The 26,479-nt window shown below is 37.4% G+C and overlaps 1 protein-coding gene across 1 annotated transcript; it reads left to right on the top strand.

The window, feature by feature from the left end:
- Positions 1 to 5,740: 5,740 nt before the first annotated feature.
- Positions 5,741 to 19,306, top strand: vstm2l (V-set and transmembrane domain containing 2 like). The gene is made up of 4 exons (XM_067458241.1): positions 5,741 to 5,937; positions 16,022 to 16,192; positions 16,781 to 16,824; positions 18,525 to 19,306. The coding sequence occupies exons 1-4, from the start codon at positions 5,838 to 5,840 to the stop codon at positions 18,879 to 18,881; spliced, it is 672 nt and encodes a 223-aa protein (XP_067314342.1). The 5' UTR covers positions 5,741 to 5,837; the 3' UTR covers positions 18,882 to 19,306.
- The last annotated feature ends 7,173 nt before the right edge of the window (positions 19,307 to 26,479 follow it).

Raw genomic sequence — 26,479 nt, 5'->3', positions numbered from 1 at the left:
TGAATTAATTGTTTCGACTGAATATTGTGTTGGTCCTCCTTTTGCTGTCAAACTCTAAACCCTGAAGGTGTGCTGTGGTATCTGGCACCAAGATGTTAAGTCCTGTAAGTTGTGAGGTGGGGCCTCCATGGATCGGACTTTTTTGTTCAGTACATCCCACAGATGCTCGATTGGATTGAGATCTGGGGAATTTGGAGGCCAAGTCAACACCTCAAACTCGTTGTTGTGCTCCTCAAACCATTCCTGAACCATTTCTGCTTTGTGTCAGGAGCATTATCCTGCTGGAAGAGCCACAGCCACCAGGGAATACCGTTTCAATGAAAGGCTGAACATGTTCTGCAACAATGCTTAGGGAAGGTGGTACGTGTCAAAGGAACATCCACATGGATGGAGGACCCAAGGTTTCCCAGCAGAACTTTGCCTAAAGCATCACACTGACTCCGCCGGCTTGCCTTCTTACCATAGTGAATCCTGGTGCCATGTGTTCCCCAGGTAATTGTCGCACACGCACCTACCATCCACGTGATGCAAAAAAAAAAAAAAAAAAACGTGATTCATCAGACCACCTTCTTCCATTGCTCCGTTGTCCAGTTCTGATGCTCTGTGTCAGAATGCACTTTCGGCGGTGACCGGTCACCATGGGCTCCCTGACTGGTCAGCGGCTATGCAGCCCCATACACAACAAACTGCGATGCTCTGTGTATTCTGACACTTTCTATCAGAACCAGCATTAACTTCTTGATCAATCTGAGCTCCAGTAGCTCGTCTGTTTGATCCGACTACATGGACCAGCCTTCACTCCCCACGTGCATCAGTGAGCCTTGGCCGCCCATGACCCTGTGGCCGGGTTCTCCACTGTTCCTTCGTTGGAGCTCTTTTGATAGATACTGACCACTGCAGACCGGGAACAGCCCACAAGAGCTGCAGTTTTGGAGATGCTCTGACCCAGTCGTCTAGCCATCACAATATGGCCCCTGTCAAACTCGCTCAAATCCTTACGCTTGCCCATTTTTCCTGCTTCTAACACATCAACTTTGATGACAAAATGTTCACTTGCTGCCTAATACATCCAACCCACTAACAGGTGCTGTGATGAAGAGATAACCTGTGTTGTTCACTTCACCTGTCTGTCAAAGGTCATAAAGTTATGCCTGAATGCTTTATATATGACTAGAAAACTGACCTCTATATATATATATATATATATATATATATATATACACACACCCATCATATATTATTATATAGTTATTTTTAATATTCAAAAATATTACATAAAATGCAATACATAAAAATATAGTACTTTGTAAATAAAAGGTCATTTGTGTTGTTTTTCTGGACTAATTGTAAAGCAGAATCTCAACATCACGTGAGATATATGACTCCAATTCTCTAAAAATGACATCCTTATCCATCAAAATACACAATACTTTCCAAAGATGGTCGAAATGTGAAAAGAAACTCCAAGTCATCCTCAGATGATCTCAGTATCAATCACAATCTCAACCTCAGCTCTTCTAGAACATCAGTGAAGCATTTTAAACTGACCAGAGCAGATTTCTGAAATTCTGATATCATTTTTGTAGTAATGTTTCCTTAAATTACAGATGGAGTTCAAATGGAACTGGAGAACAGGAACGACCATTTCAGTGTTTTTCATTTCATGCCTCACTTCTCCTCACTCTCTCTTTCTGTCATATTTGCATCTGTTGTTATTGCCCAGGTCTTGGCATCTCACAGCTGGCACTTATGAAAAGGCACACATGGCTTTCAGAAGCAGAGAGAAGAGGACCGCGTGCCAGTAAACCACCACACCAGTTCCCGACGCCATCACTCAACTTGAAACAGTGCAATGACATCTACCGCAGCTCTGAAACTGTGTTTAATGTTTTGTGCACTCAAGATAATTGTTCAAGACATTATGTAGAAATCAGTTTTGTGCTAGTAATTGAGCTCTTGATACAAAAAACACAAATTCGGTCGGATGTGCAGCAGGTTTGTTATCGTTAACTAAATCTAAAAACATTTCTGTTAATTGAAACACAGCTGAAATAATATAAAATATAAATTGAAAAACTTTAACTGAAACAAAGTTAAAACAAATTATCATGGCAATAAACTGAAAGTTGAAGCATTAAAATTATGCAAACAACAACTAAACTACAACTAAAACTGAAATAAAAAATAAATACATTTATGAATAAAACTTAAAATAGCAATATAAAAATATATAAATAATAATAATCTAGTAAAATGACAAAAGCACATAATGAAATTACACAAACTAAGCCTTTATTCAAGGTTTACGCATTTTAATGAATACAATTCCATCAAATTGAATTGAATGATCCTTACAAATTATGAATTAATACTCTTAAATGAGTAAAAGAGTTAAATAAATCTTAAACTTAAACATATTTTCATTTTTAAATTCATGAATTCCCTTGTTCCATTAAGATTGATACAAAACGTTGTATTAAGCTTTATTTTGTAATTCATAATATGAATAATATGTAAGGATGATTCAGTTCGATTTGATCAAATTTTACTGTTAATTGAAATGCGTAAATCCTAAAAAAAAGGCTTACATTTTTTGAGTGTATAACTATGAAACTGTAAAAGCTAATTCAAAATATTATTAAAACTAAAATAAAAACTAAAATAACACTAATAGTGTTTTAGGGGAGTGGAAAAGATCATCTATTTTAATATTTTGAATTTATGTATACATTTATTTGCCCCAGAGTATGACATCATATGTAGTTCAAAGTAATTTCACATGCTAAAAGTGTGATCTGTGCCCGTTTTTTTCTTTGTTCTATGCATTTTTAAAAAGTTTTGTTTGCTTCGAACTTCAGCCACATGTAAAAATGAACAATGACTCCTTCTACACTGTACAAAATTATTTAGAAAAAAAGTTACCTGGTTGCCTTAACATTTTGAGTCTAAAATTAAAATTTTGAGTTAATACAATGCATTTTTTTGAGATTCGACAACTTTTATTAAAATATTATTAAAAGATTTTGTAAGCAAATTTCCTTCATTGTATCAACTCAAATTTTTAATTCCAATAAACTAAAAATTTTAGTTTACTAGGTTACTTGCTTACCAGGTTACTTACTTTTTTCAGTTAAACCAACAATTTTTTTTTTTTTTTTTTTTTTTTTTTTGTAGCAATGACTGACTTCTGAACAATTCTTTACTCAATCAAGCATTTTCAGATAGCATTTTTGTTTTTTGCTTCAAGGTTGTTTCCTTCTTAAGACTGTCAGCAAGGGCTCTTGCTAAAGCAGCAGTGTGCCTGGACCTTTTCATTACCATTTAATCACTAACTCATTAACTCAGCAAGGCTGTCTCACAGGCCGATCAATCATCTTATTGATCAATTAAGTGCTGAGGCCAAAATAAAATCTCAAAACAGCCATTGCTGCAACCCGCTGGTCATGCTACAGGCCCAATAAACCAGTCAAAAGATAAGCTTTAAGAAAATCTATATTCTGTATCTGAGCTGTAAGTCATGTTTTCCACCGCTTACTTGAAGACATTTGAGTGCATTTAATGACACTTTAACGGTTAGCAGCTGCTACAGTGTGGCCTTGTCCTTCACAGCAAGATAGACATTTAAATCCACCAGACTGTATACAATAAAACTGGTTTTAAAAGCAAACATCGCTGATTGAAAACTTCACTGTGCAATTTTCTAGTGACCTTTAAAGCAACTAAAACTTGTGAAAACTATTCAACAAACAACTACTGTAAGAATGATTTTATGTATTAGTATTAGCCTACTATTGAGTAATATCTGTTCATGGCTTAAATCATGTAGTCTGAATCACTTTTCTGTGGAGTGTTTCTTTCATTTCTAGGGTTTTGGGATCTGCAGTTACAATAGACCATCAAGTAGTGATACCCTCTTCATTTACATGTTAAAACATCTTCATGCTGGCAAAAGCAAACGTACACAAGATCAATCGGAGGTTAAACTCGCTCAGCACCTGGTCATGATGTCTGTTGGTGGGTTAGAGAACCAGGCAGATTAATATTTTGAGGCCTATTTAACTAATTTAGCAAAGGTTAATCCATTTCCTACATCCTCACAGCTATCTTTAATATTTATGAACCTGCCAGATATGGTTGTACAGTCTGTACGATTACAGTCTACAGCTGCTCAAAGAAATGAAGGCAAAGACCATGTATAGGCTACTCAAAAAAGCTGTATGTATTGAGTGATTCATTTACAGTGTTTTAACTTTTACACTTTAACTGTTTACAAGACAACAATTTTTGTGCGTACAGGCGACCCTGTGAATCGTTGCATTCTGCTGCCATGTCGGTAGATGGCGATTTCACTTTGTAAAGAAACACTAGGCTACATATAGACACGGGTTAGTTCAACCAAAAATGAAAATGCTGTCATTAATTACTCACCTTTGTGTCGTTCCAAACCTGTAAGCCCTTCGTTCATCTTCAGAACACATATGAAGATATTTTTGACGAAACCAGAGCTCGCCATGGCAGCAATGACATTGCAACATAGTTCAGAAAGATAATAAAGGCATTGTTAAAATAGTCCATGTGAATACAATGGTTCAACCTCTTTTTATATTGAAAGGCGGTGCACTCATATAACTGTGAATGGGAGAAAGTGCAACGCAATATGGCGGAATAATGGTGCGTTCAAGTCATGTCATAAAGATCGTATTTATGTGTTGAACGCACACGAACATCACCATGAAATCGAAGTTCAGGATTTTCTTTAAGCCCTGATCTGTTGGATGAGTTGGAGGCGTGTCAGTGAGAAACATGGCAGAATAAATGGATGCAACGTCTGTTGAATATAACGAGTATTTAGCAATGACACTGTCAGGCTTTGTCATTTACAACAAAGTAAGCTAGCATTGTAATATAACAATTAGTCTAATATATACAATACCATTTACAGTGGCTTCATAGATTAATTAAAAACATAGATTTTAAACTCATCTGATGCGCATGTGCATGACATCATTGTTTTCACAAATTCATGTTTTTTTTGTCATTTACACAATGACATAGGCTATTGTCTTTAAAACAATATTTTTGCTTTTAAGGCACCCAAAACGCCATTGAAGTGCAAATGAATTGCCAAAGTTTTAGTTGTTGTAAATGGCCCCTTCGAGCTATAACCTAGGATCTAATCAAGTCCTCCTGGGAAGTTCGTATTTACAAGATTTTTTAAATAGTTTTATTTAGTTTATGATGGTGCTGTAAATTTAATCACTGTGTGTCGTAATTGTAAAATATCATCATGCAACACTCTAGGTAGCCTATATAAACTATTATAAATGGAAACAGATCAATTAATTCATTTAAACAAATTTACTGTCAATATTCCACTCAATATGCACAACTCCAAAACACGCTGCCAGAAAGATGAGTTTCACTTAGTTTGTGGTGTTATTCATGTGCAGCTCTCTCCAACATGACTTAAACGCACCCATACGGTTTTGTTTTATGATATTAATAGATGGCCAGTGGCCACTAGTCTAACATACAAGTGTAAAATGTAGCCTGTGAATGATGGCCATCTGTACAACTCTCAAAACTGGGCAATAAATATTACGTTTTCACACAGAAAGCGACTTTCATTGTACCGGTCCTGATAGTGCGAGCAGTTTATATTCCTCCGCCTAATTGATAATTCACCTGACCTCATCACAGACACGCGCCCCTCCCCATGTGTTCCTCCGCCACGGCCGCGCGGGCACTTAGTGCGCTCTGGTGTGTGACGGAACTCACACAGACACCGACCGACACAATCAAGCGCTCAGCTGATCTGATGCTTGCATAGAGCAGACATGGGCTCGTTTGGAGAGATGCTGTGGATTTTACACTCGATGGGAATTTATACCCAAATCAGCGCGAATTTGGCGGTGGACAACCACGTATCTGGAAACGGTAGGCGTGTGGAACGGAAACTAATCAAACGTGTTTAAGTGTCATGGGATGCTGTCTAGGTAGACAGATCATTTGAGACGCATTTCAGAGGCGTCATAAATGCGTGAACTGATTCGGAACACAACCAAAACCTGTCTGGGCAGGCAGCTTACTAAGTTTTTAAGGCAGGCAGCTTACTAAGTTACTAAGTGTTGAACTTCCTCAACATTAGTGAATACAGCTTAAAACCATTAGCATGACTTGTTTTTGAAAGTTTCTCATAAAATGCAGGTATACTTCATGTTTTTTTAAATATTTATATGTAAGTAAAAAGCTTATGGCAGTGTCCATGCACCAACAGTAGAAATTACAAATATTCAACTATATTTTGATCAAACATCAACAGAATCAAGACACATTCAATATGTCTTTAGTCAAATTGTATCAAATAAAACTTAACTACAGTCCTGCAAAGAAATAACCAACTGGACAGAAAATAAAGTGTAAGGTCTTTTCATGTCTTCTTCCATCATTGGGAATTCTTCTGACGCTAATGTTGTGAAACGTTGTCATGATGGGCATGAGCACCGCAAAATTTCCCAGTTTGCTGTTTTCCGACTAATAGTTTCTTGACATTGCACTGCCACTTAATTCATTGCAATTGATGTAGATATATTGGATAATGACTACAGTACAGCTTCAATGTCAAACATACAGATACCACACAAGGGTTTGGAAAGATTTTTGTTAAGAACTTATGACAATTATATTCTAAGCTTTCATTAGTGTCAAAAAGATTGTGGATTAATTGTTTCCCCAAATCCTTTTCTGGAAAAAACATATTGAGCATGGATTTGCCTTTCCAGGGAAACAGTTTCATGGCCATTTTGCACAGCCACTCTCAGGTTTGTGTAACTGTTCTTCGCCGGCTTTGTTCTTCTGCGTTGTGTGATTAATGCTGTGATTGCTGTGGAGTTTTGAGCAGTTCATCTGTCTGTGAATGTGCAGAGTATTGATTGGCCACCTTGAAACACTCAGGTTTGTATCGCCAGCTTTTCCAATAGGAGTCAATTAAAAGTTAAAGGTAGTCGCGATATCTGTAGTTGTGTTTTAGTGAGGAGGTGCACAAGCTGAATGAACAATCTGATATGTCCTATGAATAGCTGTAAGAAACTGTAGAGGACCAACAACTCAAAACCTTACAGAAAACATCAAATCGTTTGATGATACGCACATCTTTCTGACTAACATGTTTCGATTCAACCATTTTAATTAGAGAAAGAAAAAATGAAGACAGCTGGAATATATCTGAATAAATTGTCAGTTTCTCATTACAGAAGTTAGTGCAGCACTCAGACAAACATGAACTTCTACTCAAAACAAGGTGACAAAATGATTTTAAATTCAGTGTTAGATAACACTTTAGTATAGGGGAAAATATTCACTATTAACTAAGACTTTTGCCTCAATAAACTCCTAATTTACTGCATTTTAATATTAAGGTATATTAGCATTTAAGTCAAAGTATTAAAGGGTGTAGAATATGGTCATGCAACATAAGGTACTAATAAACAGCAATGTCCTATTAACATGCATGCTAATAAGCAGCGAGAGCTGAACCCTAAAATAAAGTGTTACTTAATGCTCTTAACTTAAAAAAACCTCATGATTTCCATTTTAAAATGGTATATTGAAACATGGGAACATTTGCTGCACAGAAATTGCCGTATCATGGTCAGCTGTGATTTCTCTCCGTTTCTCGGGTCAGCATGAGCTGGTTTAATAATGACTACAGGGGGTTTTGTTCAGCTGGGTGTGACTGTGACCTGTGCTGTCTTTCTTCATCTGTATGGAGGTCTTCTTCCAGCTGAGATTAAACCAATTAACCCTTTAAGGCAAGGGAAAAAATAGCAAATGCTGCCTATTAAAGGTGCAGTGTGTTATATTTAGGAGGAACTATTGACAGAAATGCAAATATGGTGTAAAAAGACCTTACATAATGGTTTTATTATCTTAGAATGAATAATTTCCATCTCCATACACCTTGGTTCCCCTTACAGTGAGAAGTCACCATTTTGTATTTACCCTAAATGGACAAACATCCAACAAATGATTTAAAGGAGTACCTAATTGCAACCGCACACCATTCACCACCCCTCCCTTTCGAAACACATAGAGAAGCTACGTTGGCCGACACAGGACAAAGATGACATCGTCTGAGACAGCAGAGAGAAGCTAGAGCTCTGTAGAGCAGTTTGTCCATTTAGGGTAAATGCTAAATGGTGACTTCTCACTGTAAGGGGACTTCAAATTTTGAGTGTGGCATGGTTGTTGGTGCCAGACGAGCCAGTCTGAGTATTTCACAATCTGCTCAGTTACGGGGATTTTCACGCACAACTAGGGCTGGGCAATAAATCGATTTTATGAATTAATTCGAGTTTTTAGTTTACGACGATTTTTGTGAATGAAAATCGGTTTTCTCTTTAAAATCCGCCGACGCTCCCCTCTGGGCTCCCGTAATGGCTCAGCACTCCCCGCGCGCGTTTGCCACAGAGATACACGAAAAACAAGGATAGCGTCTAACAACATACAGTGTCATTCGTAACAATACCCCGCTGCAAAGTGTGTTTGAAGTCTGAACGGAACCGCGCTAGGCGCTACTCATTTAAAGCTGCGCTGACACGAACGCATCTCGTGACAGGCTCGATAACTACACAGCGCTGGTGATCCAGTGAGAGAGCGTTTAAATTCACCACAGAATTAATACCATCGCTACTGTGATCTAGTGGAAGCGATCGGCGCAGAATTCTGTTATAAACCACAGATATCAGATCAAACAGCTGAGGGAAGGTCAGGGGTTTCAGTCACAAATAACCAACATTCACCATGATTTACTGTAGTAAAACCACATGGATTTAATGTTGTGGTTGTTGTTATTATTTATCTCAGGATTCGTACAACCTTTTGAGATTGAAATTCAAGCACTTTCCAATGGTTTTCAAGAGCTTCACACTTATTTCCAGCACTTCAAAGCTCTAAATATCCGATTGTAATGTTATTTTTAATGTGATGGTTTGTAAAACTAAAAGTTTAAAGGGGTCTTGTGAAAGAAAAAGTGGAATGTTTTTTTTAGTTTATTTTTTAAAAATGTGTAATCCATTTATCTAGCTTTTTTTATCTAGCATATTTTCTGTAGCATTTTTATTTAAAAAAGATATTAAATGCCCACCACTATAACCAGCAGAAGAGCACTTATTGATTTATTAGATTTATTTCCACTCCCTAATGTATGGAGAAAAGTACAAAGTCACAGTCTCAGGAAAAACTAAACTTTTCTTCAAATTGTGACTAAATTACACAGAAAACAAGTAAAGAGCTCCTTTAATAATCACTGAAGCTGTCGATCAGTTCAGTGTGAGACTAAAACAATGCTAATCTATATTTAATAAGAGCATAACATTTAAATTTTCCCTATACTTCTTTTGCACATTACTGTTGTTAATAAAAGTTATCTGCATATCAATTCATAAACCTTTGATATGTATACTGTATATTGCAAAAGATATGGTGCCCATTTATACTGTGGAATAGTTGGGGGTTATTCACACTTTACCAAGCCGCAAATATTTAATTTTACCTAAACAAAATAAAGTTAAAACTTGTTTTGAACAATTTCTTTGTCATCTGCAGATTGATTTTAAGTAGGAGGGGGAAAAAAAATCGTTTTAAATCGTAAATCGAATTTTTGGTGAAAAAATCGGGGATTTTTTTTTTGGGCCATATCGCCCAGCCCTACGCACAACCATTTCTAGGGTTTACAAAGAATGGTGTGAAAAGGGAAAAACATCCAGTATGCGGCAGTCCTGTGGGCGAAAATGCTTTGTTGATGCTAGAGGTCAGAGGAGAATGGGCCGACTGATTCAAGCTGATAGAAGAGCAACTTTGACTGAAATAACCACTCGTTACAACCGAGGTATGCAGCAAAGCATTTGTGAAGCCTCAACACGCACAACCTTGAGGCGGATGGGCTACAACAGCAGAAGACCCCACCGGGTACCACTCATCTACACTACAAATAGGAAAAAGAGGCTACAATTTGCACGAGCACAGCAAAATTGGACAGTTAAAGACTGGAAAAATGTTGCCTGGTCTGATGAGTCTCGATTTCTGTTGAGACATTCAGATGGTAGAGTCAGAATTTGGCATAAACCGAATGAGAACATGGATCATCATGCCTTGTTACCACTATGCAGGCTGGTGGTGGCGGTGGTGTAATGGTGTGGGGGGATGTTTTCTTGGCACACTTTAGGCCTCTTAGTGCCAATTAGGCATTGTTTAAATACCACAGCCTACCTGAGCTTTGTTTCTGACCATGTCCATCCCTTTATGACCACCATGTACCCATCCTCTGATGGCTACTTCCAGCAGGGTAATGCACCATGTCACAAAGCTCGAATCATTTCAAATTGGTTTCTTGAACATGACAATGAGTTCACTGTACTAAAATGGCCGCCACAGTCACCAGATCTCAACCCAATAGAGCATCTTTGGGATGTGGTTGAACGGGAGCTTCGTGCCCTGGATGTGCATCCCACAAATCTCCATCAACTGTAAGATGCTATCCTATCAATATGGGCCAACATTTCTAAAGAATGCTTTCAGCACCTTGTTGAATCAATGCCACGTAGAATTAAGGCAGTTCTGAAGGCGAAAGGGGGTCAAACAGTATTAGTATGGTGTTCCTAATAATCCTTTAGGTGAGTGTATATAAATTATTTTATACACAGTTTATTAATTATTATTATTATAATTATCATTATTGTGTATATGTACAAGACATAAATGTATGTCGAATTACAATAAATGTAGTAAGACAGTTGCAGAATTATATCGAAGCGCAAGAAAATTAAACAAACTGCACTATACAACAAATATAAATCAGTTGATAACTGGGAACAATTCATTGTTAATAATATAAAAATATATGGACAAATATGGTATTTTGAGGAGGTTGAAACTATTGCAATTATTATATCTAATAATCAAGAATCACGATGTGCGAGCTAAATCCAGCGGTGTAGAGTTACAGAGGAGGCTTTGAAGTGACGCTAAAGGGAGCGAGGATATCTTTCACTTGATTCAATTCCTCTACCTTGCGTTCCTTTGCATCCTGAATGAGGGGTGGAGCTAAGATGTGAGGAAAGGAAACGAGGATGCACAAATAAGAATTGAGAAGCACCCATTGACTGTTCAGCAAGGCTGCTGGCTTAACTTTCAGACACAGCCTAGATGAGTAGTTTTAGTCCACTATCCACAGTAGATTGGTCAGTTGTTCAAATAATAATAATGATCAGATAAGATGGTTCCTACTGTCACAAAGAGTTTGTGAAAGATGCAAATCTTACAATGTTTACCTTCAATAATAGACCATCTAGTGATGCAATTTTGACGTTTTGAATTGAAAAAATGATTCATATAATTCATAAATGAATGTGATGATGAGATACAAAATTGTTTGCATTTTCTGCATATAGACATATAAGTATAACAGGGGATTTGTGCACATTTTAAAGCTATGTACTATGTAACTTTTCCGTCCGCTAGATTCAAACATGGGGGTGGACATGTGGTCTTCACCTCACAGCTGGTGGAAAAGAATTGGGATAGGACTCAGGCAGAAATCATGTTCATGGATGAGGTTATTAACGTTACTGTAGTATAAAGCAGAGCAGGACCGAGTGTTGTGGAGCTGAGCAAGGCCGCTGGAGAGATTGAACGCAATACACACCTCGCAAGCAGCGGGACTTTTATTATGACGGGACACAGTCGCGGGCGCCATTTCCGCTTTTCCGGTCATGAGTATGAAACATAGACAGTAAAAAATATGGATGACGTGACATCATCCGTTTCCACTGAGCGGAGTTGAAGCTTTCCGATGGCCTGCACAGCGCTGACATCTTGGGACTGAGTCTGCGCAGTAGTGTTTTCGGGACCGCACAGTAGAGAGCGGGAAGTAGAGCAGGAGGTACGGTGGCGATATCAAAAGCCCGCCCACACTCTCACAGATGCAGAACAATTAATTATGTTGGTGTGAAATAAATGTTGAAATTAAAGCTAAAGCTCCAATCTGCTCCCAAAAATCCCCCCCAAAAGTCTGTTAGTGCCTCAGTGACAACTTCACTCATGACGTCACACACCCCGTTTTAGAGCATCAAATAACTAACTAAAACGAAACTTATTTAAAAAACGAAAACTTGAAATACAAACACTTTGATGATAACTGCCTTCAATGACATAAACTAACTTTGGGGAAAAAATATTTGAAGTGTAATTTATTGTTTAGTTTGAGGTGCGGCTATACTAAGACTGGTCACCTGGGGGCGATCGAGGCGCGGAGGCTTCAGTTTCTGAGAGGCTTGGTATGAGGTAACGCAGCTCTGTTTATCATATTAGATACATTTAAGTGTGTTGAAAATAACGTTATGACATTACTCTGTGCATTTGCTCAATGGCTGCTGTGACACTTGTTGCACATGGACGAAGAGTAAAGTGGTTTTGCAGAATAAAACCAAGGGTTCATTGGTTAAGATAGCAATTTTCTCACATTTTAACATAGTTGGAAACATTTGGGATATTGTAAGAACTCAACTGAACAAAATATATGGCCTGGTGGTTTTTGAATATTTTACTGCAAAATGCTACAGCACACCTTTAAAATATTATTTGCAAATATAATTTAAATTGATTACTTCATTACAATATCAATCAATCAATCAATCAACTTTATTTATATAGCGCGTTTACAATCACGATTGTGTCAAAGCAGCTTCACAGTGTCAAACAGGACAATATTGCATCAAAATTTAATTTGGCTGTACAGTCGTTCTGGAGAAAACAGTGATGTTATCAGCTTATTTTAATTTATCATATAGCGACAATGTTGGCAGATCCGTATTATAGTTTATAGAATTAATTAAAACCTAAATCATAAATTCAATAGACCTAACAGTTTTACCATTCTTATTTTAGTAAATCCATTTTAATCCTTTAATCATGAAATTCCTTTATTATAACTATTATTTGTAATAATATAAATTATGTTATTATAAATATAATTTATATTATTATAAATAATTGTAATAAAAATAATAATAATATAAATGATATCCCAAACAAGCTGCCCCGTCAAGCATTAAAGGGAAACTGCCTATGCTTTTGTACCTCATTCCTTCATATATCAAACACTGTAATAAATAAAGCATGCACAAATAAAAAAGCATTTACCCTTTGGGTTAGAGCAATTATGTATTTAACGTAGAACAATGTAGCCTGTAATATTAGAGTGAAAAGGTTGAGAAGGTCATTAATTTCAGTGAATTAATCAAAAATAATACAATTATTGAATGCGTAATTAACTTGATTTGATTGCACCAGCATGCAATTATACACATTCAATTACATTAGTGCATTTCCATGGAAACACGTCACCATGAAGAACGAGTAACATTTGAAGCAGATCCAAAGCAATATTCCTGAGAAATCAGTCAGGGCAAGTATAAGGGGATTTCTAAGCATTGGCAACAGCAATCCACTGACTAGTAAAGCTTCTCTGCTGGAAACCTCTTAAAAATAGAAAGAAAAACTAAAAAATTAAACTTAGAAAAACTAAGTGGCACCAACAGAATAGCAACCCAATACAAAGCAGCAGTTGAGTGGCTTAAAACTGACAATTATCACATCAATGGACAATGAAATTCATACTCCAGACTAGTGTACACTTTTTATGTGAAGCTATACTGTGTGTTAATGCAGTGACTCTTTCGGCAGGTTTCCTCAGTACACCGGTGGCGACATATGACTGACTTGATGGTCTTGATGAGCGAGTCCGTTGAATCATTTAACTGATTTGTTCAGTGATTCATTCAGGAAGGAAACAAGTGACTTGTTATACTTATGAGTCGTTGAATCATTTACTTAACAGGAACAATATTTTGTAGAAATATTACTGTAATTGGCAAAATTGTGTTAAAGATGTAAGTTATTGTTAACTTGTTTATTAAATGGTTGTACAAAAGCAACATCCTATTTACACGTTTTCCTCTTGCTCATGTAATATTAGTTGAATATTCAAAAAATATCATGCTATATTTCAACAAGTGACATTTTATTAACCCTGGAAAAAGTTTACCTTGTATTTTTCACTATAATAATAATAATAATAATAATAATAATAATAATAAAAATAATAATAATAATACTAATAATAATAATTATTATTATTATTATATTTAATATACATATCTTATTAATAAGGTAGATTAAAAAACATCCCAAGACACAGGAGAGCAGAGGAGAAATGCAAAGAAAACATATTTTCATTTGCATTGGATGCCATCTGAGTAACAAAAAAAAGTGTTGAGATGTGTAGTGCTTATAAACAGTTATCTAAAGAGAGAGATGAGTGTCACTTCTGCCACTGGTGATCCTGTTAGTGCTGTGGGTGTGATGAGTGTGTTCAGCTTTTGAGATCAAGATATGTCATCAAGTGTGTGAGCACAGCTCTCAGACAGAAACACTGCACCATCTTAGACTCTGGATAATTCCCTTTATATCAACGCATAGAGACTGTGCATATTAATGATCAGAGGAACTGTAGGACGACAGTCTTTCTCTCTCCAAACAAAGAAAACAGATGGTCGCACTGTACATTCCCATTACAGAGACAAAGAGCAGAATTCAGGGAGTAATTACGAAGAAGTGTGTGTGTGTGCGCGCACGTTAATAATGCTGCGTGGCTTTAAAATGCTAGAAGTGCCACAGTGTGCTTCAAATGGCTGAATCATAAATATGTTATGAGGTTTGTTGAGTGCAATAGCGTTTCAGATAACTTTGCTAAATTACCAGAACATCAAATATCTTAAAAAAAAAAAAAAAAAAAAACACACATATATATATATATATATTTATATATTCCAGACAAATGTTGTGAAAAACGTCCGTAGCATTTCTAAGCAAGACAAACTGTGATGCGTGCACACAAGGAATGAATATAGGAAAATTTTCTTGAAATAGATGCACACTGTACCATCTTGGGTACCATTTGCATTCAGCTAATATTTAACATTAGGTCCATGTCCACTGTGAGAGACATAATCTAAATAAAATAAAAAATCCAGAAATCACAATATATGATATATTTTTTTAACTATTTATTAGTATGATACAGCTGCAAATAAGTATTTGAACACCTGAAAAAAATCAGTGTTAATATTTGGTACAGTAGCCTTTGTTTGCAATTACAGCTGTCAAACGTTTCCTGTAGTTTTTCACCAGGTTTGCACACACTGCTGGAGGGATTTTGGCCCACTCCTCCACACAGATCTTCTCTAGATCAGTCAGGCTTCTGGCCTGTCGCTGAGAAACACAGAGTTTGAACTCCCCCAAAGAGTCTCTATTGGGTTTAGGTCTGGAGACTGGCTAGGCCAAGCCTTAATATGCTTCTTACAGAGCCACTCCTTGGTTATCCTGGCTGTGTGTTGGAAGACCCAGCCTCAACCCATCTTCAATACTCTAACTGAGGGAAGGAGGTTGTTCCCCAAAATCATGCAATACATGGCCCTGGTCATCCTCTCCCAAAGCATGATGCTACCACCCCCATGCTTCTTCTTGCTGTTCTTGGGATGACAATTTCAGACTCCATGATTTGCAAGTGGGAGAACTTGCAAAATAGCAGGGTGTTCAAATACTTATTTTCCTCACTGTACATACAATTCACTGCAGTTTCCAGCTTTAAGTGATTATTTGAAGCTTATTTTAAAGACTTTATTTAGAAATAAGTATTAGAATTGAATGAAGACATGAGAACTGACTGTGTGTGCGTTTTAAACTAATGAATTAATTATATTGTTTGTCCTCAAATGAATCTGTTTAATTATCTCCAGTCCTGTTTGCAATTAGTTCTCTTGAGCATTGGACTGTCAGGCCTTTAAACACACACATGCATACACACGACTGAAAGCATCTATGTGAAGAGATTCGCGGAACCAATATGATAATACCTAGAGAGCAGGCAGACTAATAATAGTTTTTATCTTTTTCTTTTCAGCTCTTTTCACCGAGGTTCCTCGTGACATGGTCTCTCAGGCTGGCGATGATGTGGAGATGTCGTGCTCCTTCAGAGGAGCCACTTCCTCCTCCGTCTCCTTGGAGATCCAGTGGTGGTACACCAGACACAGCAGAGACTGGGCGGAGCAACCTGCATGGATAACCAATCAGGAAAGCCGCACACTCACCTTTGATTTGTTCAAATATTTTTACGTTACCTTATTTAGTTGTTTTCATCTCTTAAAGATTATTACTTGTTCTTTCAAATATATATATATATATATATGGTAGGTTAGCTAGCAGTTTGTTTTTGAAATAAAAATGGCACTGTAACACAGTTTTGAATGCTTTGTAAACTCTACCCAACATTGTTATAAATATAACTACATATTTTTTATTTAAAATTTTTATTTTTATTTATCAGCCAGTGTAACGCATTTTTGGACCATTGTGGTAATATATTATATTATATATAGTATACCATGGTGTTCCAAAATTAACTTGATTAATATGGTTATAATTGATTTAATACCAGTAATAAAATGTAATATTTCTAATGTGTATTTCTAATATGTATCGTGACAGTTTTACAAACCATGTGGTGTGTCCTGACAATTAGACACAATTTTAGCTTTTTCTGTCATGATGAGCCAGCAATGTGTAGCTTTAAAAGGAGAGTGCTAATAAAAAGTCACATGAGGAATGCTAGAAGGTATTAAAGTTCAGCTCTTGGTTTTAAATGTCGATGTGTGTCTACAGGTGATTCCACAGGAAAACACACCAATGGGGGCCAATAAAATAAGCGTGAGTTTTGCATTTTGAAATTTCTCGTAATTTGACTAAATACGAGTACTTAGTGTTCAGATTTACATATGCATTATATTCTAATTTATTACATATTCTTAACATATATGATCTTCTTTAAACAGCACATTCTGATCACACGTTTGCCTTTTCTTGTTGAAATACTGAAATACACTTGCCTAATTTTTAATATTTTATTGTAATTCTACACAGTAATTTCTGCAAAATATAGTCAAATATAGTCTATTTTTACCTACCTGTATATTGATTTATGTTCACAAATTTTACCTCTTATGAAGGAATGTTTCTTCAATAGATGGACTAATATTAATTGTTGCTCATGATGATTGTATTACATCTTTCTGCCATTCACATTTTCTTAAAGGGGCTACATGCAAGAATGTTCATGTATTAATTGCTTTTTTAATATTAATGTCGTGTAACCACACTTTAAAACGAGACCTTCCCAGACTTGTCTGAAAGCCTGTAGACAGATTTTTATGTAAAGAACTCTGAAAGTTTTTGCTGGGGAAATCAAAATGATGTGACGTTAAATGAGCCAGTCTATTGTTCAGTGACACATGAAATGAAAGAGTCGATGTCAATGTGGCAGGAAAAGGGATTCATTAAAACTAGTCTCTCAAAGGTAGATCTAATCTATAGTCTCAAATATACTTTATAATCAGACTATCATAGGGTAATTTGAATTGCCTCATCTGTCATGAAAAAGTATCTGAAGGCTTTGGAATTTCTCACATTTCTGCATAAAATCAAATGTGATCTGATCTTTGTCAAAATGACACAAATGAAACCACCCAAACATTTATGGGTTTTCATATTTTTAATAAGGATAACATCCAAACAATGACAGAAGGTGGAGGAATAAATAACTGAACCATCACATTTAATATCTGGTTGCCCCCAATTTGGCAGCAATAACTTCAACCAGAAGCTTCCTGTAGTTGCAGATCAGTCTACGCCGAAACGAACCATCATCTCCGCGTGTATGTCAACGCCGTGTGATTCCGTGTGAATGTCTATGCAGAACTTACCATTATGTGTGTGTGTGTCCACAAGGTAAATGGATTTATAAACATACTAAATTATGCTTTTTTGAAAATGTAAAAATGCAGAATGTTTCTTGTGATGGGTAGGTTTAGGGGCAGGGGCTGTGTGTGTGCGTGCATGTGCGTGTGTGTGAGATGGGTAGGGGCAGTGTAGGGGAATGGAATGAAACAGCATTGATAAACACGCTAAAAATCGATTATGTGTCTTGATATCACGCCAAAATGGCAAAGAAATTGCTGTGTCATACATACGCCATTTCACGAGATCAGTCTGCAGTCTGGCACATCGATCAAGATCAATCTTGGACCATTCCTCTTTACAAAACTGCTGCAGTTCAGTCAGATTCCTGGGATGTCTAGCATGAATCGCTGTCTTGAGGTCATGCCACAGCATCTCAATAGGGTTCAAGTCAGGACTTGACTTGGCCACTCCGGAATGTGTATAAATCAGCCTTTAGTCACTGGCTGCAGTTCACTTAGCGGCCCCCGGTGTCACTAATAATGCAGCTTTCTGAATTCTACATATAACCTCTTTAATTCCCAAACTTAATTGGCTTTAAATGACTTGCTTTGTGGGAGTGTCTGTTAGCTGAATGTGAACGTTCAATAATCATATTTTATATTCGTTTTAAGGTGGTAAAAGTGGTTGGCAGCAACATCTCACATAAGCTCCGTCTATCTAGCGTCAAACCATCAGATGAGGGGACGTACGAGTGTCGGGTCATTGACTTCAGTGAAAGCCAAACCCAGCGGCACAGAGTTCAGGCGTATCTGCAGGTACAGCAGAAGATTCATGTCAGTGAGCAGCACTCCAGCGACCAGCAGCAGAAAGAAGAGAAGAAGATGACATCGGAGCAGAAAGCAGGTCCTGAAGACCATAAGGAAGAACTGGCGGAGAGGACACAGCAAGCAGCCCATGGGGTTCATCATCAGCTCCACGAGGGGAACAAGACCACAGCGGGAAAGAAACCCCAATCAGAGACACAGTGACTGTCCTGTTGAAACCTGCACACTATAAAGAGGAGATGAGATGAAACTAGGACAATCCTGATTTTACAAGCCTGAAGGAGTTTGTCCAGATAATTAGTGTTTGCTTTAGTTTGATTGTTGTAAATAACTTTTTAAACTGAAATCGTTGTGATTTAAGCTTTTTCTATCATAAGGAACCAGCAATGTGTAGATTTAAAGGGATAATTAAAAATTAGAATTATGTAATTTATTCACCCTCATGTAATTTCAAACCTCTATGGCTTTCTGACAAAGTGACTTAAACAATGTAACAGCTTATGAAGCTACTCACTTGCTGAAGTCTGAAAAGCCATTTCCACTGGTCATCTGAAAAACTTCTTTAAAGTCCTTGGCTAAGTAAAACCTTTTTTTTTTTTTTTTTTTTTTTGAGGATGTCAATATAAAAGATTTAAGCTTAATCTCTGACCAGTTAGCACCAACTTGCCTCAACACATCTGCCTAGAAGGTTATAGGAGCCCCCCCCCCCCCCCCCCCCCCGTCCCAAATAAAGCAGAGGAGCACTTATTGATTCAATTTAATTTTAAACATGTTTACCACCAGTAAATTCCACTAAAGTATAGGCACGTTTTACATGTTGACTCCATTAAGCATGCTTAAGATCTTGTAATGACAATGCAACAGTCAAAGCACTCTGTAAAGTCTCCTCCAGCACATCCCAAAGACTTTCAATGGTTGAAGATATATACGTTTTGTGAGCCGAGGATTTCAATAAAGAGTAAAAAAGGTCAGAAAGTTATGAGCGGTTTCGCATGTTTGATCGCTGTAGCATTTGGATGAGTCTTTCTATCTGAGTAGCAAGCAGACTACTACCATTTGACCAGGGTTTAAATCTATAGGTTTCGTTTGCATGATCAGTTTTATGGCATAATAATAGCCTAATAATAACAATAACCCTTACAAAACAGGGTTTTCGTGCTTAAACCCCAAATAAAACAGCAGAAATGAGCGGTGATTATCAATGATTGAGAAGAAACAGAGTGAAGAGGTGAATTAAGCTGCAGAGTGAAATATAAATGTATTAACTAGAAAAGATTGACACACAAAGACTTAATGTAATCTATTATGTTAGCGATGTTTACCCCTAGTGATTAAATCCCATACACATTTATTTGTTTAGCTTGTATCATAGCGAACATTTTTGCATTCAAGATCGTAAATGTGTGTGTGTTCGTGTTTTATTCCGGAGGGGACTTCAACCTGACAGACTCATGGGGACTCGTGTCACCGTGAGGACCTACATTAAGGTTCTCATGACGAATCAATCTTATAAATCATACAGAATACGTTTGGGGGTTTTTTCATGTAAAAACGCTGGATGTTGTTGTGTGTGATAGGTAGGTTTAATGGTAGGGTTAGTGTAAGGGGAGATAACCTACAGTTTGTACAGTATTAACATATAAGAGATGTACACGTATTTTAGGCCTACAGTAAAAACATTACATCTATGGAGTCCTCACAAAGATTTGTGTGTGTGTATTTTATAATAGAGATGTTTCTAAATGCGCTTTTTCATTAATGTTTGACAAATGTAACCTACTGCTTTTCTAATGCTGAAGTGATTTTAATGATGCATCTTCTGCATATCTGCTTAATGTTGCGAATGGAAGCAGATGTTTCAGTTATGTAACTTCTTGGAATTCCTGAAAACACTTGTTTCAATTAGCTTATAACCTACCTATTAAAAGGAATTACAAAATGCTGAACTCTGATGGATTATTTGTAATTGTAATTTATAAAGTCTGAAAATGCTTTTCAGCGCTTGATTTATTGTCTTGTGTTCAGAAATATGATGAATGCTTCCATGTTATTCCTGTATCCCGTTGTATTTCGTCTGTCTCTTGTCAGGCTGTGCATGAATCGAGTATGAAGCAACACTGCCGCCCTCAGGACAAACCTAGAATCTTCAGATCCATTTTCTCCTCTAGGGCTTCAAACTTTCAAATGTCTTTTAAATTACCTTCAAATGTGATACCCTTTCAAGGGAAATCATTTAAAGGTGTCATGAACTGGCTTTAAAATATACTGTTGTCTGTTGTCTATACTGTTGTTCACATGGTTTTTACATTCAAAAACATCATAACTAATAAGCAATAGGCTATTAAACTGGTTTTGAGGCTCTCCCCTGAACGCTGGGTTTTGATGGGCGTGCCGCACTGGAGACTTGGAAGTAAACGCCCACGGCTAGGATTGGATAAGATTTGCATATTTAATGAGCTGCTCCCGTCAGTTTCTTTTTTACAGTCTATTGTTTTGAAAGCGGCCATAATAATTCTCTGACGGGGCTCAGTCTCAAAACGTATTCATCAAACAAACACAATGCGTTATCTCTCATCCACCCGTGATTTTTTTATTTTTTTATTACTTGGCCTGCCCGATCTGTGATTATAAGCGCAAACCATACACGTGCGCACTCTCTTCAAACACAACAGAGATCAAGAAATGAATGTTATTTCACTATTTGAGATTCACCGGCCTGCTGGCGGGATTATGTTTTGGTAGCCGTCTGGAAAACAAGTTAGCCCCGGGACTTTGGGCTTTGCGAGCCCCAGGAGTCTGATCTCGAATCGCAATGAACCAACAAATAAGGGATTCCCCAGCCTGTGACAGCGTGCTGCATGCTCTGTTAGACACGTCACGTACACATAATCAGTACAATCTGTAACAATCGCATATAAACTATTTTACTCACAAAAGTGTGCTGCACCATTCCTGTTGCAATATAGAAAGCACAGCGTTGTGTTTTAATCTCAATATGTCTGCAAATCCATTGTCCACCTGTGTCTTGACTTGTTTACAAACGATTATCTTGCTATCTTCGGTGGGCATTGTAGCGTCATTGTTTTCTGGGCCTGGTGTCTATAAAAGCTTTTCTTTGACTAACAAGGAAGTTTTCAACTCTGAAACTTACAGGGTATTCTTATATTACCATCACCTTTTATATATCAAAGGCTTAAGGGAAAGTTGATTTCTCAATTCATCACCCCTTTAACACTTTAACTTAAAAGCAGTTAATGTCCCAGTTTGAAAACCTCCAATGTGACGGTGTCTGACACAGCACAGACTGACTACTGTGGATGCAAGAAAACACTGAACGTTCAAAATTGTTGAATTAAATCCAAATTGTATTGCACCATTTGAATAGTATTTAAGTATAATTGTTTTAATGCCCATCCGTGTGTGTTGTAGAGCTATATTGTTATATTTAATTTGGTTGTGCCATGCATGTTGTTGCTGTGCTGGGGGATTTAATGAGGTGTTTTAAACGAATTAGAACAACTAACATGCTTGTTTACATTTAGCCTAATATGTGTTGAGGGAAAATGACAATGAAGAACGAAAATAAATAGGTGGTGTTAAGTCTTTTCTAATTTTGGATTAAGATAATTTATCCCTTTGAACAGCAGAGGTCAGTATTCACTACTCACGTGTGAGGTAGTAGGGGTAATTTCTCAAAAAAATGAAAATGCTCTCATTAATTACTCACCCTCATGTCATTCCAAAGTCCTTCGTTCATCTTCAGAACACAAGATAAGATAAATATAGGCCTTTTTTTTTTAGGAAATCCGTAAGCTCTCACTGACCTCTCCATGACAGCGACAGCCTATGCACTGAATCACTTTCCACCCGAAACACACCCCTTCAACCATACTACCTACTGAGAGACAGAAGAGCTGCTGCGACTGGATTTAATTATAAGGGAAAACGTGAGTAAAACAAACGGTTATCAGTTTGAACTAAAGGTTTGGACTTGCTATAGAGTTTCTTACAACTTACATCCACTTAAATCCAGTGATCCATGGATATTGACCATAGACTGTAACAAAAATGGATGACGCCGCGCCTTCGTTATCTTTCGTTGACATTAATTAAGCCCTGGTGAAGCCAGCAGTGCTCAAATGTGATGGTGACATCTTGGGTCTCGAGTCTGCAGTAGTGAGGGTGAAGTTGCGCTGCTATCAAGGTCCCGCCCACAATCCCGCCTAATCAACAACTTTTTGTGAAATAAACAGTTATGGAAATGTTGAAATTAAAGTTAAAGCTACACTGTGTGATATTTTCCCCCATCTAGCGGTGTAAAGGTATATGACAATCCAGTGAATATTAGTTTCTGTTCCTCTCAATTTCGATTTCATTTTAACTCCTACGGTGGCCGATTTAGTCCAAGATTAACATGGCTTCCAGTTCGGCCTCATTCATGAGTGCCATAGTGTTAAAACGCGAAAAGCGAAGCTTGAATTTATGGGTATGTCCCTCTTTGGCTAATGTACTTTCAAGATGGAGGGCCAACATGGCGACCAGCATTCGAACCCCTCACCCGTATGTATTTTCAATGGCATTTTATAAACTTACGAGAATACTTTATTACTTGAAAGGAGTAAATATACATTATTATTATTTTTTTTGGAAAGAACTAAGTGTTTTTAGCTAAGAATAAACTAAAAAAAAGTTACACAGCTTTAAAGCTCCACTCTCCTCCCAAAGTTCCCCAAAAAATGTTCATTAGTAGGCAGTGACGACTTCGCTCAGAGAAGCTGTCAATCCAATCATAACGTCACACTTATTGCATCAAATAACTAACTAAAACCAAACTTATTTAAAGAACGAACACTTGAACTAACATCAGCATGGTAAAAACAATCTAATATGGCAGAAACTATCCTTGAAGTTTGATTGATTTAAGTTTTATTTGATTGCTTAGATCAGTGGTTCTCAAACCTGTCCTGGAATACCACCAGCCCTGCACGTTTTGTATGTCTCCCTCATCTAACACACCTGATTCAACTCATGAGCTCATTAGTAGAGACTGCAAGACCTGAAATGAGTGTGTCAGAAATAGGGAGACATACAAAATGTGCAGGGCTGTTGGTACTCCAGGACAGGTTTGAGAACCACTGGTTTAGATGTCCCATTACATTTCCTGGCGGGTACGGGTTTTATGACTTATACTGGATCCAGACACCTGGGGACGATCGAGACGCATCGTGGCTTGTGTGGCATGCTTGATATTGTCATGCAGCCAGGAATCATGTTTCCTGATAATTATATGAGCCTGAAATAGCCTAGAAATCTAGACGCACCCTAGCGGCAGCAAATCTAATCTGCCGCGAGTATCGTCTAGCAACTCCCTATACACGTCTGAGCTGTAAAAACCAAACTCTGGTCAGGCCAGTCATATTGTGTATAGAGTCAGTGGGCGGGACTTAACATAATGACGGCCGAATTGCGCTTGCGTGCTTCTAGTAAACACAGAAACTGGCGATTAGCTTTGACCGCGTGTCACATGCCTGTCCTGTCTTGTGTGCACATGTGGGTTTTGTTATTCTGAGCATGTGCTCATGTAATTGTCTGATCCCTCCCCCCTTGTTATCTGATTAGTGTCTGATTTCTCCCACCTGTTCCCTCTTGATTTCTTCCCTTTATAAGCTCCTTGTGTTTGTCAGTCTGGGTCATATCCTTGTGTCGTCTACATCTCCGTCTCCCGGGTCCCTGTGTTGATATGTCTTCAGTTCATATATTTTCTAGTTTATGGTTTTCCCCCTTGTGGGTTTTGTTTTGTGTTTATGTTTTATTTTGTTGTAAATAAATGATCAATTCTGCAGTTGAGTCCTCGCACCATTTTCTTTGTGTTCCCGTATGTGACACTGCGACTCTGGAAGACTTGGAGTTAAGCTTTTCTCTGAGAAAAGAACAAAGAACGGCACTGGAGTCATTAAAAAGGGAAGATGTGTTCAGAGTTTTGTGGATACGGCGAAAGTTAAATCTGTCAACGAGCTCTGCTTCACCTTCGTTGCTCTGGTTGGTGTAGCGCTATCCTATCGCGTGCAGAGGGAGTTTGAAAGACAACCGTTTATCCCGCCCCTCAGATTGAGCTGTCAATGGTGAGTTTCCAGACCAAACATCTTGATGTGGGTCTGGCTTGTTAGGCTAAGCCTGATATCAATACATAAATATTTATCACTATCATTTAATGACAATTTGGAGAGTGAATGTCGTATGTATATGGGGAAGCATTTGTGGCCACTTGTCAAGAATGGAAAACAAGCATTTTATTCAAATTTTGTATATGTCATATCGCCTATACAGCGTCCCTTTATAATCACTAAAAGCTGTCACTTATTCAATGAACATGAACTTACAAAGTTTGATTATATTAATCAGTGACGCTGACTAATAAATGTCTTATTTACATATGTCTGTTATAGTGGATTTGCACAAACTACGGCGGTGAGTGGATTCTAACTTCCACACCTGTGACTGGCCATTGCGTTCAAGAAACCAACAAACGTGATTGGCTACATTATTAACCAAAGCGAATACACGTTGGAAAAATAATAATTTGATTAATTTAATAATTTGACAAGCCCGAATTGCCTACTCTTTTTCACTAATAATATGCTATTATTATGAAGAAACAGATCCTAGACCAGCAGTTATTGGCAAAATGAATTAATTTTATTATGGACTAAAATGAATGAGTAGCAGAAGCAGCACAGCTGGTGGTTTGAGTGAGAAAGTTACACGCTATATCAAGTCTGTCTCCCTTGGTCCAGAGGGAGGCACAGGGATCTAAAGACTCACACTCGTGGTTTACACTGAAAACCAATGCTTATGCATGCGCAGTCACTCCGGCCGATGGTGATGTCACATGCATACCCTTTACAACATTTCTCAGAAGTTCTTGCTTACTGCACCTTTAATCTTAAAAAGGTAGAGGGAATGATTGAATGGTGCTTAGAGACATTACAATTCCAGTGAAATATGTCAATATGTGCCTAATGCATACTGCAGCAGTGATTGAGGAGAAGAGCTGCCAGCAAGAAAGATGATCTGTTGAATATCTAGGGTGTGTCTGAGGAAATTTGTCATGAAATCCCATCGCCTGAGGACTGACTTTAACACAGGTGTGCGTAAGATATACTGTATGTTATCACCTTTTAAATCTTACAGTTTCTGTGCAAATTCCACTTGCATACAGGTCAATGACAACATTTCTAAACTTTGATTTAATTTAGTTTTTTTTGTTTTGTTTTTAAATAGTTCACTCATCCATCTACTTCTTCTGAATGTACATTAATTCAATGATTAATTGTAATGGTGAGTTCATTTATTACCTGTTATGAAACATCAGTGAATGTGCCTAGAAAACAATGGGAATTATCATGAGGTTAGTCTGCAAGTAAATGTTTATATGCTTTAGCAACAGTGTTTGGGAAAGACTTCTTCTGATTTCCTCTTTTGGGGAATGAATTGTAATGTGCTGATGTAATCGTCTAGTGTTTGTGTTGATAACATCATCCTGGTCATTATTTGAAGTAGATCAAACAGGTTCAGGTCTTGTACAGTGATTAAACTGAAGAAAACTGTTAATAAGAATACAAAAGAATGCAGTAAAAAGTAAGGATCATATTTCAGTCATATAAGTGGACGGACTCAAAAGGCATCATCCAAAATGTTCCCTTTTGAGAGTCGATTTAGCTTCTTCTCTTGGAATTGTCAAGAATTCAAATTGAATTCTTCATCTCAGCCTTTTATATGAAACAAACTGAAAACACTCCATC

The sequence above is a fragment of the Pseudorasbora parva genome, chromosome 12 (genome assembly GCF_024679245.1).
Source record: "Pseudorasbora parva isolate DD20220531a chromosome 12, ASM2467924v1, whole genome shotgun sequence".
NCBI classification, from domain to species: domain Eukaryota; kingdom Metazoa; phylum Chordata; class Actinopteri; order Cypriniformes; family Gobionidae; genus Pseudorasbora; species Pseudorasbora parva.
This window is presented reverse-complemented; position numbering and strand designations above follow the sequence as displayed.

Bases quoted from the DNA above. Each gene is read 5' to 3' on its own strand.
- vstm2l (XM_067458241.1), top strand. From the start codon at position 5,838: ATGGGCTCGTTTGGAGAGATGCTGTGGATTTTACACTCGATGGGAATT. The intron at 16,193-16,780 runs AAAGCCGCACAC...TGTGTCTACAGG, and splicing joins TGCATGGATAACCAATCAGG to TGATTCCACAGGAAAACACA. The intron at 16,825-18,524 runs GTGAGTTTTGCA...ATTCGTTTTAAG, and splicing joins TGGGGGCCAATAAAATAAGC to GTGGTAAAAGTGGTTGGCAG.